This window comes from Diorhabda carinulata, chromosome 1 (assembly GCF_026250575.1).
Source record: "Diorhabda carinulata isolate Delta chromosome 1, icDioCari1.1, whole genome shotgun sequence".
NCBI classification, from domain to species: Eukaryota; Metazoa; Arthropoda; class Insecta; order Coleoptera; family Chrysomelidae; genus Diorhabda; species Diorhabda carinulata.
In genome coordinates, this window is record NC_079460.1 from 29108380 (window position 1) to 29124338 (window position 15959).

At 29.0% G+C, this 15959-nt stretch overlaps 1 protein-coding gene across 1 annotated transcript in view; it reads right to left on the reverse strand.

Annotated features, from left to right (window-relative positions):
- Positions 1 to 284: 284 nt before the first annotated feature.
- LOC130890665 (lachesin) overlaps positions 285 to 15959 on the reverse strand; it is a 397611-nt gene continuing 381936 nt past the window's right edge. Inside the window, exon 9 of the mRNA XM_057794881.1 lies at positions 285 to 2856. Within this exon, the coding sequence (XP_057650864.1) occupies positions 2762 to 2856 (95 nt within the window). The 3' untranslated portion in view covers positions 285 to 2761. The remainder of the gene's footprint in view (positions 2857 to 15959) is intronic.

A 15959-nucleotide genomic window follows, 5' to 3' on the forward strand; every position in this document is an offset into this window, starting at 1 on the left:
ATATTGCGTTCCTTTAATGTAGAATTTGTTTTCTATATCTAAAGACGATAAACTTGATTGTTCAAAATTGTATATTCAATTTGTAGATCCTTTCTGATCAACATTAAAAAGAAGTGGAAATTTTTTGGAGTTGTATTCGATTGAATATAAAGATATGAAAACTTCCTAAAGGAAGTTTGTTTTCATTCGTTTTCTTTTCGCTAAAAATCTTTGATTTATTATTGGTTATTAGTTATACCTATATTTTATATAGTGTCTTTTTTTACCTTATATCTTATTCCCACTACTTTATTAATTATCTAAGCAATAATATACAAATCACAACTTCTTCATACAATAGAAAACTCTTGTGTTAATCACAATTTCAACTATTCCCACATAATATTATCACACTTTTTCATTGTATTTTATTCAAGGTTTTCGAAATTTTCTCTATTTGAAAATTTATATTATAAAATTGATATATAAAATATCGACAATGACAACGAGATCCAACTTAAATAATTAATATCTAATTAAAATTATGTACAAAAACAACAATGAGCCTCCAAATGAATTCATTAAATGATATGAAAATGGTATACAGGTTGCCATTAAACGAAATATAAAAAAAATATTCGTTAGGCTTTGACTGAAGATAAATATTTACAACGAGCGAAAAAACATTTGTTATCATTCTTCGAATATATTTAAAAAAAAACAGCACCTTCAATTTGAGTATAAGAGCCTAAACAATGGTTTAACATAATCCCGCGGTTTTTATTCCCACCATAATTGTGGTAAATGTAGAGGAATTGTTGATGTAAAAGTTTATTTACAAATTCCACAGTAACTTGGAAAACAGGCATTTTTCTCTTGTGATTATCATAAAAAAGTGTGTTTGTAGAGAACAATTTATCAGAGTAGGATTATGCAATTTACCAATTTTGTAGATTGCAATTTTTAAAATATGCTCACTTAACAGGATTATCTTTGAAAACAATTAGCTCACTTAGAACTTCTTGATAATGCTAAATTATGTAAGATAAATGTACCATTACGGCTTCTATTTGTGATTTACGTGTCATATGATAATTTTCTTGAAAAACTGACATAAATTATTATTAGTATCATTTTTTTTCAATCATTTAAGAGATTTTTTTCACAAGCAATATGTTTAGAAAAGGAATGTGGAAGTAATCATAACAATAGATAATATTACTGTGCTCTGTGATCGCGGAAGTGAAATATTTTTATGCGTTTGTATAAATAAAAATACGAATAAATCAATCGAAACGCGACAATGTTTTAGGCCGAAAATATTTGGAGGCCACTGACATCCTATTCACCATAGTCTGGTTCGTCTGTCAAATCTAATATTTATTGTTAATGTGACCTGAACACTCTTTTTTAATTTACTCCCACCGATGTAATCTTTGAAAATATTAATAATCCTACAGCTCCCCGTCTAAGTACATTTTAACTCCGATTTTTAACTACCACAAATCAATGAGAGATTAATCAAATTTAAATGTCACTATTGCATTAATCACTTAATCGTATATTTATAAAATGATCATAATGAAATGAACAACCTGTATACATTGTTTTTGGAATTAATAAATAAACAAAAGAAGAATTATAGTAAAACCACATCTTACGTCAATAACAAAAAACAAAAGAATACATTTTCAAATATAATTTTGATTCAACACTACAATAGCAAGTGAATTGCATATTATATATCATTAAGTCTCAAGAATTATTTAGATAAACAAAAATTTATTGTATTCTAACCAAAAATAACTTGATAAAGTTGAAAAAAGTTGTGAGTTACTCAATTTTTGTGTAAATCATCTCAAATATACACTAGATTGGGGTTAGTTATACTAGAAGTGAATTGAAATACAAACAGTAGTCTAAGTAAAATAATCTTTATTGAGAAATATCTAGTGTAATCTTTGAAAAAAATTGTGTTTCAATGTCAACTATTTCAATTTTTGTAATGAAGTTTCAAATCACGTTCAGATTTTTTACCGTAAAATAACTGAGGATGAAAAACTGAACTTAATACAAAAACAACAAAGGCAGGATCATCAAGTAGAAAAGCTTAGAAAATAGAAATACTTCTAATCTTTTGGACATCTATTTGAAAGCATTACGTACGGACATCTTTTGTACTTTATACTAATAGACTCATGTATTTATGGATCTATATACATATTTCAGTTTAACGTGCTTTGACAATGTTGGTGCAGTGCAATATAAAGGGCCGAAAATCTTGAATAAAGTTTTTTAATTGGTCTTGAGATCAATATATAACTGAACTAGAATTTATGAAGCGTTATTAGAGGCTTCTTTGGCATGGCGATTTGCAAATTATTTTTTATTATATCCATTATTAGTAACATCAAACGACATCGGAGTTTTGTAGGCATCAGTATAACGAATTCGAAGCGTCGAGGGATATTTTATGAACAAAGATACTATAGTGGATTATTCTTATCTAAATGTGAATATTTTACAGAAAATATTTAAGACATCTCTCTTTCTCTTTATAATCTATTGATCGCTGGATTCTTGATAAATAAAACACTAATTTGATTAAAATTGTAGAACATGAATTCACTTGCTATTGTTTAATAAACAATTTCACTAAAACCTGACACCCTCAAGAGTTAAAAGTCACAATAATGTTGAAAAACGAGGTCTAACAACACAAAAGCTGAGAGGCGAAATGTAATCTTGTTTGTTTCTAGATAGGATTACTTGATATGGTACATTAATTTTGAGAGAGGGAAAACGTACCCGACAAAAAACAGTGAAGAATCACAGCTGCAATTTGTGGCGCTGCCCACCTTGCTATGCTGACACATGCTGAAACAAAAACAATCATATATTACATTATATTCTTACAAATCGATATCAACTGTTACCACATTGCAGAAGCTTTTCTTTCAGACATCTTTTTTCTGAAAAGATTATCTTTACCGATCAGGATACGAGGGTAAAATAATATTTATTGCTCCAGAAAAATTTCGATTGAAATGATTAATTCACTCATCAATAGCTTCTGGATTTCCTAAATATGGCTTACTTTGACATTTACATAAAAAGCAGATATATATTATTAAAGAAAAGGTTATTATTATTAACTATTGCAACTACTTCTAGAACAGAACTAAACTAATAGAAATAGCCAAGATTTACTAATCATGCGTGAAGCTGAACTTAGTTCGTTGATTATAATATAAAACTTTATCACTATTTTTTTACAGGTAGGTTCATACAAATTTATATATAATTTGCTCGAAGATTACCAGAATTAACTCTACATTTAATAACCGACAAGTACTATGTATTCTTTAGCACTAATTTATATTGGTTAGATAATGACTTGGTTGTCAACATGCATTGAACAAGGTAGTATTGTACACACATCTTAAGGTTGATGATTCAAATTTAGTTCAATATACTCGTTTTCTCATTTGATTTACTTTGTGTGGTGTTTTAATTAATTTAGTATATATTCGGTACAAATCTGTTATATTATGACTTTTATCTCCAGTAGCGTTTTTGATATGCGAATACATCCATGGCTTAATTTCGTTCGACTCCCACATATGACGGTAATGCTGATACTTAGAAATATTTTGGCTATTTGAAAGAAGTTTCTCCAAAGGTGTCAGAAGAAATAGTTACAGCTTGAGTTTTTGTTGTATTTGATAGATTTTCTTTGATGAATATTTTCCTGATATTCATTAGAATAAATATAAAAATTCAACTTTCTTTCACCATAGGTACAAGAGAGAACTTTTCCTTTTTGTTGAAATATTTTCCGTAATTATGGTATGATATTCATAAAATAAAAATTTTGTTGTTTGAAGATAAAGTGAAGTTTTGTGTTGACCGGTGTCATCTTCAGAAAATAAATATTCAAAAAAATGTATATGAATTGGGAAACAGTATTATTCACAATTTTATTTCAGCTGTTATCTATTTTATTTACAATATGCCGAGGAATATGTTCTGAACCTATATAATTGATTATTGATTTAATACATAATTAATTATGTTAATTTAGAAATCATTTGTTCTAATTCAAAGGTTTATTTTTAATAAGATTATTGTAATTGTAGAAGACACTGATTGTACAAGTTCAACACAGTCATTTCTATAACTTTGTTATTACAAAAAATAGAAAAGACTTTGTAGGTATGAAAAAACCATTAATTGCTTCTTTGAAAAAGAATTTATAGAATGTTTTGAAATATCTGAAAAACTTCTTTCAAATGAATCATTAAATAACCATTTAATTTAGCAGCTGACGGTAGTAATTTTGTAATAGGTGCTGTATTGTCTCAAGGACCAATTGGTAACGATAAACCGATTGCATATGCATCTAGAACATCGAATGACTCTTAACAATATTATTTAAAGACAAAAAATTGCTTGCAATAGTATGGAATGTAAAATATTTTTGGATCTTATAATTTGCGACGAAATATTAACTTTTTTAGAATCATCAAACATTACAGTGGTTATTCAGCTTAAAAGAACCTAATTCCAAACTTGTAAGATGGAGATTAAAAATTGTGAAATGCGATTATGAAAAAGGTAAAACGAATACAAATGCTGATGCTATTTCTGGAAAAACATACAAAAGAATTATCTAGCCTAGCAAAATACATTGAAGAAATAAATAGAAGTTTGGAAGCTCCTAATGTGGAGAATGCTTCCTTATTCAATTATCCACCTGCAGCTAGACTTTCAGATTTTGATAATAGATGGAAAATTAGAATAAAAAAAATGCACATCAACACCCTCAACAAATAAGATAATCAAGAAAAGTTACCACAAAATATGCAAAGAAATCCAAAAGAGATATTAAATAGCGAAACAATTCTTAGCAATCAGGAAAACCCCATATTAGAAATTCCTATTACCGTAAAACCTATAAGTTATTATAAAAATTGAATAATGTTATATTTCGTTTATTATAATCCAAATAAACCTAAAATGAAATAAATATTTCCTGAGAAGGAAAGAATTTATAATTTGTAAAACCAGAAATTAAATATGCAATTCATTTTGAATCAGATACATATTATGAACCTATTTGTACACAATTACTTCTAAAAATAGTGCATATAATCTAGTAAAATGTTCTACTTTATTCTTATAGAAGTTACAGACAATAATGACAAAAATATACCTTCGAGGAATTAAAAATTCTGAAAAGATTTTATTTAGCATACTTCTAAAACAGATTTAGAAGAATATATAATTCCATACAAAAATTGTCAAATTGATAAATATGACAAACACAAGACAACAAACAAACACAAAACCTCTAGAAATTATACATATTGATACATTTCAAGCAAATGGACAAACATTTTTGATTATAACTGATGCTTTTTCCAAATATGGGCAAGGATACCCATTGACGGAGCAACGGCGATATAGGTAGTTAAATACCTTCTCAAATTTAAAATACACCAGGAAGTACCACATATGATAGTATGCGATAGTAGTACAGAATTTAAAAATAGCCTTGTAAAAGAATTTGTGGATATACATAAAATATTAATACATTATGCAACCCCTGATAAACCTTCATCTAATGATATGATTCATGTTTTCAGTCTTCACTTATAGAACATTTAAAAACTATGAAAGAAGAGAAAGAAAAAAATTTTGATAATCGAGATCATCTGCTTTGTGCAATATTAGTATATAATAGTTCATTACATCGTACAATGTGTCAAAAACCGATTGAAATATTGAATGGACATTTAGATAGTCAAGATCCTTTTCATATAGATAAACATCAAACATTCTTGAATAATTACACAGGCAGCATAGTGAAAAAACTAAATTGCTATATGAACGAATTAATCTACAAACTTTTCAAGAAAAACAGAAAATAATTGAAAAGAGAAATGGAAAAAAAGATCCTTCTATTAATTATAAACCAAGTACAAGAATTTTTACATACACACTATTGAAAAAAGAAATAAACTTCCTAGATTTGCTCCAAAAAAAAGTGAAATCTAATAATAATGTAACAGTAATTACAGTTCATAAGAAGAATATTGAATATGAACCTCCACATGATATTTATTGAAGAAATTCATTACAGATTGACAACGGCGATATGTCAAGAGATAAAAATTCAGATTAGATAAGATCAGATAAACCATAAATTCTTCCCCTACAGCTGGTACAATTAGTCGACATGACTTCATACATTATTGTAACATTACCTCTCTAGCCATAGAACTAGATACATAAGATTTTATCATTACAATATTAGCAGTACTATTTTAATAGAAAAAAATTCAACTTTACTTTGGAATAGTCTCGAAAATATTGATAATGAAGATCGACATTAATTACAATCAGCGCTTAGAAAATTTCAAAACATTTTTTTTTGACATAATAAAACGAAGTTTAATTAATGGATATAATAAAAGCATTTTTGGAAATCTTGATCAATCACATAGTGAAAATATGATGAAGCCATTGAATCCTTTAAAAATAATATAAATATTCAAAATTTAACCAAAAAATTTCATTAATTACTCTTTCAATTGATAAATTTAATAAAACTGATTAATATAAATGCCCGAATTGTCAGTGTCAAATCATATTCTAATAGACTGAAAGTAGTCGAAACATCAATAATTAGATATAAGATTATTTTAAACGGAATTTCAATTGATTGAACCCGATAGTTTATCAAAAAAACTATTACTTCATTAGCTCATAATCAAAAATTGATAAATAAGGAAGTAGAAAAATTGAATTAAGTTTGAGATAACTTAATTTTTGAATTTGATGATTTGATACCCTAAATCAACTCAATCGATCATTACAATTAATAATACAATAATTAACTAATTTAGAAAATGCGATTAGCTTTGCTCGTGTCAATACTTCTCATAATAGTAAAATGAAAGTAAATGAATTCTATTATCCACATAATGCTTAAATATTATAATAAAAAACAAATATCATATAAGGAAGAAGAATATTATTTATTGAAATATTATATTATTGCAATTGAGGGTGCAGTTGAGCCATTAACTAACTATCACCAGTTATTATAATCAGCTATTTCCATTATAACAACTACTTCACTGGTAAGTGTTAGTAACTTATAATTTATCGCAACAGTTCGCATTACAAATTAGTTCTTTGACACTTTGACTGTTTGTGAGAACAAATCGATAATCAAAGAAATTCAGCTTTTATCAATGTTAATGATGAGAGTGGACTAACTACACAAGTCAAGAAAAAGTTAATCCAACGTGGCTAAAATGCTTCCATCCGGAAACAGATCCGATCCAAGCCATCTATACATACAACATTCAAATGCAGATACAACAGTGCCAGCTCAGCAACTTCACTTTCGAAGTCAAGTACTTAACGCCAATATAGTAAACCTCAATACTATCAAACTTATCAAAACCAATTCCCACCTCTTCCGAACTACCTCTATTCTGTCAAACCCCCACCATCACATATTTATAACCAGAACCCAAATCTAACCCCTAACTACCCTCAGCAAAGCATGATTCAACATAATGATGCCGTTACAAATCCGTATCCAGATCTACAGTTACCCCACCACAAGTGTACAGAGAAATTCAGTTGTTAAGCCCACACAAAGCTCCATGATATGATCTCATCACCGGGAAAGTATTGAAACATCTTCCAATGAAAGCCATCGTACTAACCACCACAATATTCAATAGAATACTACAAATTAATCATTATCCAATACAAAGAAAGTATGCACAGATAATCATGATAGTGAAGCCAGGAAAACCTCACCATAAACCCAGCTCAGGCAGGCCAATTAGTTTACTACCACAACTATCTAAACTCTTCGAAAAAATCCTTCTGCATAGAATTAGCGAAATTATACCTAAAGATGAACTGTTACCAGCACATCAATTTGGATTCAGAGAACAACACTCGACAATCCAAAAGTGTCATAGATTAGTGAACAATGTCAAGTAAGCACTAGAACAAAAGGAACCATGTACTTCAGCATTTTTAGACATCCAACAGGCTTTCGACAAAGTATAGCACCAAGGACTACTGTTTAAAATAAAATAAAAATTACCCCATCATATCTTCCTTTTACTTAAATCTTACTCCTCGGTATTATAACCATCAATGAAGTTATTCAGACATCAGTGATAAGAAACAAAAACCGAAACGAAAACTACCAAAATCCACTAATATCCATGCTTTACACTGATCCAATGGAACAGAGAAGATTGAAAAGACTCTGGCCAGAAGACCTCATAGAGTGATTACGGAGACCCATCAGTGGATGTTGCCCGCCTAAAGTCATTTAACAGGAAAACATTTCATTTACTTATTACTCTGTATTTTTTGAGTAGATTGTAAATTTGCAATTAAATTAAAAAAAATTCAATTGAATCTGATCTGATCGTAATCAGGTAATCAACCCACTCTCCACTAACAGCTGTTTTAAGTGGACATGTATCCATTAATACATCGCTTTTAATATGAAGAATTTGGCCAAATAATAGATTAGAAGTCTACAAAGATAATTACAGGTTCGGTTGCTGTATCAAATAGAATCAATAATTGATCATAATGTCAAATTCAAGTAGCGAATTATTCTTGGAAATAATAAGAGCGAAGACCTATTCTAAGTCATCTTTCAGCAGTTGATGTAGGATCCCTGTACCTACAACATTTTTATTGGCCATTAACGGTAATAGAGATATAATAATTCTCGGAATATTAGACATCTATTTATTTGCCAAATGGATAACAAGGCGATTGTTGGAAAATAAGATTCCTCTGGTTCCATTTTTGAATCCAGTACAATAATGTATTCTTTTTGCTTAGTATTATTCATAGCACTGTACCTAACTGCGTGTTCCTTACTAAAGAAACTGAATTTATTTTAGCTGAAATGAGCATTTCAAAAAACACATACAAGCTAATTTTCAGAATACTAGTCGCAGTCCTTTCCCATATACATATTGATTCAGCTCGTCGTGATGGACCATGTATATGGCATACATTATCTCAGTTTTATTTAGAATTATTGAAATACTTGCAAATATTGTGGAGAACCTATAATATATTATATTTTTTAAACAACACAATCGAAAGAAATGAAATCGAGTAAAAGGTATAACGATAAACAGAAGTGATGATGAGATAAATCTTCCGAAAACAGAAGTCAAAATTAATGGACGATTGCTACAAAAACCGAAAAAAGGAAGCTGAATCTCACCACAGAGTGCTCTACTAGAAACATTAAGTTGGGTAAGGGCTAAGAGGTTATTTAAAAATCCATCTCCGTTCCAACATATTCAAGTAGCTCTAAAAGAAGTATTTAAATGGAAAGCGAGTCGTTTAAATTTTAGTAATATAAACGGCAGAATGTCAATAAATGACTTGCACTGCTCTTTTCATCTGATTTATTACGCATTCATGAATTTTCGAACAATTGCTTCCATAAATATTTTGCTATAGCCGAAAAACCTTCGCTTTAATTTAAAATTCCAGTAAACAAGTTTGTTCATAAAAGGGTGGATATTCTGTAATACACTGAGAGTCTAGAAAATACATAAATGAACTTTTTGTTTTGTTTCCTTATATATGTATATATATATATACATATATATATATATATATATATATATATATATATATATATATATATAAATTTGTTTAATTTCTCATTTCTTAGACCTTTTGATATATTGATATGTTTATGTTTCAAATTCGTCTTGATTTTAAGTCTCTTCTGATTGAAACTTGACAGGTGAAAAATCGACGTTTTAATTGCGCGTATCTGATTCAACATTAGCGTTTGTACCTTTCTCCTCATGATGTATGCTTTCTGTGGAAAATTAATAATTAATCTACAATTTAGAAAACGGGAGAAGTTACTAAATTGCTCAATCAGATGAAGCCCTCAATATAAAGTAAAACGGTTGCGAGAACACAGTTTCAAATTGGCTCAAAACTGTTGCTGTTCTTCCTTTCAGGTCTATTTTCAATTGCCGTGGTCTGGTCCAAATTCTTCTTCTTTCATACATATCCGGTTTAATTCTATGCATTAACGTATATATAAAGAATTAAATTACATTTTGATTTTCATATTACTTATATCGTACTTACTAGCTGGAATGTAATCACCTACTCGCCGTATCGGAATAACTTAATCAAACATTTGATAGGTGTAATTATGCTTTAAGTTATGGTATAAAATGCATAGGAGTTAAAGAGACTGATTTTTCTTTATATAAACAGTTTTATGATGAAACAATAAATCGACTTATAAAGATAAATGTCACCAGAATAGTAAAGGAACATTGTCATTAGATAATATTTAAATTATATCGAATTATATCGTGGAAAAGGGATAGTTTCAATTCTATTAAGTTTTTATTTCAACATTTATTCGCTGATGTCAGCAAGTCCTGCATTAACAAGTAAACATTTTAAGAGACCGCTTGGAATATGCTTTTGGTTTGTGCAAGATGGGTCCCGAAAATGCTGACGAATTATAACAAACGACAACGTGTGGAAGCGGCCCCCAGTTATTACCATGCCTTCCATGAATTACAGAGACACTTGGGAGGGACGCATTTCACAACCGACGAAGAGCTGAAATAAGATATTTTAAGCGATCTTTCGGCAGATTCCTACAACTCAGGCATAAAGAAGATGGTACATGCATTGATTTTAACGGAGATAATATCGGAAAATGGAAGGAATTTCAAACTTTCCTTAGATCCAAACATGTATTATTCAATACCAATAAGCATATTTTTTATTGTGATAAGCGGCAATGAAACACCAAAGTGGACTAACTTTAATACATTTTCCAAGCTTTCGAATCCTTATGTATTCATCGTCTGGGAAATAATTAAACAAGATTTTCGGTGGTTTTGACTTGTATCGATTCTTGTAAAAATTTTGAATTCATAGGATTCAAAATTCAATATTCATTACTGCAACGTTCCCAATAAGAAACCTCTCATTAATATAGCTGGCAAATACTTCTTTATCTATATATATATATATATATATATATATATATATATATATATATATATATATATATATATATATATATGGTAAATGAATATGAATTTAATGATGCATGCAAGTATCCGTGGCATCTAACAATCTTTGAGGAAAATCGAAAGGCATCCAACAAAATCTATAGCGAATTTAGTGAATCTGGACAAGGACTGCCACAAGAATTTCAACTGGTTTCAATAGCTGATTCGAGGGGCACCTCACATTATCTCGGTTGAGGTCCGTTGCCGACAACGGCGACGGCTGAATGTTCGGTATTTTCACACGTTTCTGTCATCAGATCCCATTTAATTAAATTAGAGACTTTCAATTTCGATTATTCAGTGGTGGCAAATAAGTTAGTTATTCTTCTTGATTATTTACTTCTATTGGAGAGCTTTAAATGAGATACCTATGAAATCAACAGATTCTTTATGGTCTATGTGAAAAATGAGTTTGTTCATTTTTACAATACAATGCAGAAAATAGTTTTGTGACTGTTCCATTAAAAATTTAGGACTTGAATACATTTTTAGATATAAATAATGAGATAACGTATTCAATTTTCTATTTTTAATTACTATTTTTCATTAATTTTTCACCAAACATTAGGCACTATACATATACAGATAAAAAATGAGGAAACTATTATTATTATTATTATTATTATTATTATTATTATTATTATCATTATTATTATTATTATTATTACTATTATTATTACAATAAGGTACCGGCAGGGACCCTAAGATCCATAAGCTCTGAAATATACTATACTATACTTCTCGGGCTTCCTTTAAAATCTTTCTATCTTCCTATTTAAAATCTTTGGCAAAATTTTTGTGAATTTCAAAATCAGCTTGACTGACCGTGTGCTTGTACTTTCGCCACAATTTGCTTTTATACCTTGTCAAGGAGATTATTTCACCATTGATCCATGGTTTTACTTTATTTATATACACTTTCCTGGTAGAATACTTGTTTTCAAGATCCGCAACAGTACTTGTAAATGTATCCCATACTACAGTGGGATCCAGTGAGCCTCTCGCGGGCTCAGTCAGTAGTTGTTCGTCATTTGTAAATAATAAATCTAGGGTAGATGGTATATTATTGATTCTGAGACGTGTTGGTTCAATTATCAGCTGATTAAGATTAGAATTTAGGACAAAGTCCATGAACCGGTTCTCAGAATATACGCCATCCAAACTCAATATTATTGAAAAATCATCAATAGCTTTTTTATATTTAAAGATGATAAGTTCTAGTCTGTCACTATGTCAAATTATCGGAATTATCTGAATATGGTTCCATTACCATTAAGTATCATTAAAATGAAGTATTTTGGACATCTTTATGATGGAAATTACAAAATATTATGAATATTATGTATATATATATATATATATATATATATATATATATATATATATATATATATATATATATATATATATATATCATCATATCATCTTCCAATCATCAGGGAAAGTTCAATTTTAAGGTGGTGTCCTAGATTTTGTGTTACTACGATAGCTCATGATTTGTGAGCAGTGCAAGTGATTAATGGTTCAATTTATTTTGAATCGTGACATCGCTTATATGGTCGAAACGTTTGAAAATATTTAAAAATATGGATAAAATATTGAAATGAGGGATTAAAAATGACTAATTTCTTCTCCAAAATGTGTAATGTGAATATTTCACAATTGTGAAATAAGATTAAAAACGAATTGTTTTTATTGGTACCATAAGTGGTATCGGTCGGTAAAATGCTGGAAGTAGTTAAAATTTTAGATATTAGATTTGAAATATATTTAGAAAAATGTCCAAATAAATTAATTAGTTTCTAATATCACAACTTTCTATTGAAAAGTTGCCAATATCATTAATTTTATTATTTTATAACGATTTTAAAATGTAATCAAGTATGCTGTTATATTTTTGCAACACACGAAGCGACGCACTCTAGCATTAGATTTTATTCTCGTTATACGGCAGGTTTCACTGTAAAATTCGAAAAATGAGAAGGAAATTACAACCAGTGTAAACAGTTATATACTACGGAATATTTCATCAGACAATGATTGTGAACAGTAAGAAAAACCGCTCAATTTAATTTTCTATTAAGTGTGCTCTACGCACTATACTATCCATGCAATTTACGACTTCATTTGCTTATCTAGAGAAAAGGATAACGAGAAAATCAACATATTATCAATTTAATGATTAAATCTCAGTGGAATTAATCGAACCACTTCAGTTTCTGTTTCAAAAAAGTAACTAGTTTTATTGTTTTCGTGATTATACCCAAAACAAAATTAGAAGTTTATTTTTCATTCAAATCGCAGCATTCTCCTCTATACATTGTTTTGTATTAACTAAACTGTATAAGCAATAAGAAGAAACAAAGATGGGAGAGTTCGATATGTTTGCAACATTGATTTGAATAGAATTTGAAAATAAATATTTGTCACATTAATTGAAAAAACTAGACGGTCAATATAGCTTTTGTAACATTTATTAGTGATTTTATTTGATATTACAAGTTACCTACTTCTATCAGATCTATTATTAGAAAGATGATAAATAATTAGAATAGAATTCACGTTTCTGTGGTTATTGACCATGGTAACTCTGAAACAATTACTTATTTGAAATAAAAGAAAGTTTAGCCAACTATGGAATTCCGATTTATGATACATAATATTCCATAATGTACAGATTTCTGAAACTGTTGGAAAGTGAATGTGACATTACAATCACAGTTATCGGCTTGATCTTAAGCCCAAATAAATCATTTTAATGGGATGTGTATTCATATTGTAACGTTTTCCGTATTTATTTACGGTCTTTCTATTCGTGGGGTTAATAAACACTGTCTCTTATTTTCTTTATTTATTTATATTTATACGATACACTTAACTAATGAAAAAATGATATTTACTCATAAATATCACTTGAATAATAATTTTCACTAATTCGTTTTTTTCACTATGATTAGTTATTTGAAACTAACTACTAACTGCGCTACATAAATTTATTTATAGACCACAAATAGAATTCTACAAAGTTCTAAAACAAGAAGAAACATAAGAAATGAGTAAATAGACTTTTCTAAAAATTATTTTAAAGATATGTTGTAATAAAAAATAAAATTTTATTGTAGCTGGACAGGGGCGGCCTAAGGACTCATTTCGCGAGCTTGCTCGTAACAATATTGAAACTCACATTATTTTTCGTATGTGTAAGAGTGTAAGTATCTAACTGAACGGAAACGGAAATGTGCGTTCAAGATTATAAAAAGGAGGATACATTGCAAGTATAGGTATAATCAATGATGGTTAAAAATTCCTTACCACTATATTTCGAAATAAGAAGTAAAGATTAGCTAGTAGGTTGAAGTAATCTGTTACAAAATTCTTACACGGGTAATTCCGTCTTGAGTTCGTAATGTTTATTCGTTCAAGGAGAATAAAAAAACTGTCTACCGATGCGATGATATAAATGATTTAATTAGTTGATGTTCAACATATCATATATTCAAAAAATATATATTTGTTTCCAAAATTGCACTATAACTGTAATTTATGAAATAGTCAATTGTTCGAATTTGCCTGTCTGTTTACGTTTCTGTTCATTTTGGAGAATGTTTCAATAAAATATATTATCTCTGATTTGTGAACACATATTTATTGCCTTCTATATGTAAAATGTAAAATTTTTTTAATTACCTTTACCGCAAGAATGAGAGTTTTGGGTCTACATTTTCTATGCTGTTGTAGGAGTATAACTTTTTTACAAAGATTGTTAAAATTTTAGTTGTGACTGTCGGAGTTCGAATGTCATCTATTTCAATGTATTTACAGTGGTGCATTTTGTTATGCCATCTTTTTTCTGATTTGAAATTGAAATGGAATTTGGTATTAGAAATTGCTGTGATTATCCCATATTGTTTAGTGTAAATCAACGTTTTGAGAAAGCGGCTAAGCTTGAGATAAAATTTTGCCTCACTCTGACGGCAAGTGAAGAAATTAAAAATTTAATTAAGGAATGGATCTATTACATTATATGGACGAAAATATTATACAAGAGAAACTGAACATTAGCGCTATTTTTAGAGGGTTGTCTTGGTGGTACCACAGAGCACCTCATATGGAAAAGAAGCCAACAGAACATTTGATGTCCAAATTTATAAATATCAATTTTCAATCAGAACCATTTTCCATGATAAAAATAAGATAATCGTTATATATGTTATTATGTTATTTGATTCTCTGACAACATTAGAAGCAAAAATGTCAACAGGCTCGGCAATCTCAGCATTAAATAATGTTAGCAATAACTGGATGACAACTTATGGAAGGCTGTTCAAATCGGATTTCAATCACGCAGTAAAGCAAGAAGAGATGTGAAACATTATCTGCGATTAAGAATCAATCCCATATTGACATTTCACTGAACAATAGAGTAAGTTTTGCTTGATACAATCTTTGCAAACGTTAAATCTGTCGTCTATTGGGTAACTTGTTGATACGATTGATGGCTTTACAGTGAAATTTATGGCCGCAAATATCTAATTGCTGCTAATTCAATGACAATAGGATAATCAACCGATTGTTATTGCGATTATATGGATACGGAGGAACGCATTAATTGATGCAATTTCATCTATCTGAAAGAATACTAAATTGTTGTGGGAGTATTTAATCAATGGTTCATTGCTTTGAGGGAATTATCATAAATAATTAAAATATATATTATAATGAATATATAGATTACTGCAAAGTGAATATGGAAACTTGGAGGTTTTGTAAAATCTCTACCACATTAATTGCTCCAATTTTTAACAATTATTTTATGGAAAATGTGGAAAAATTATTAATCAATTA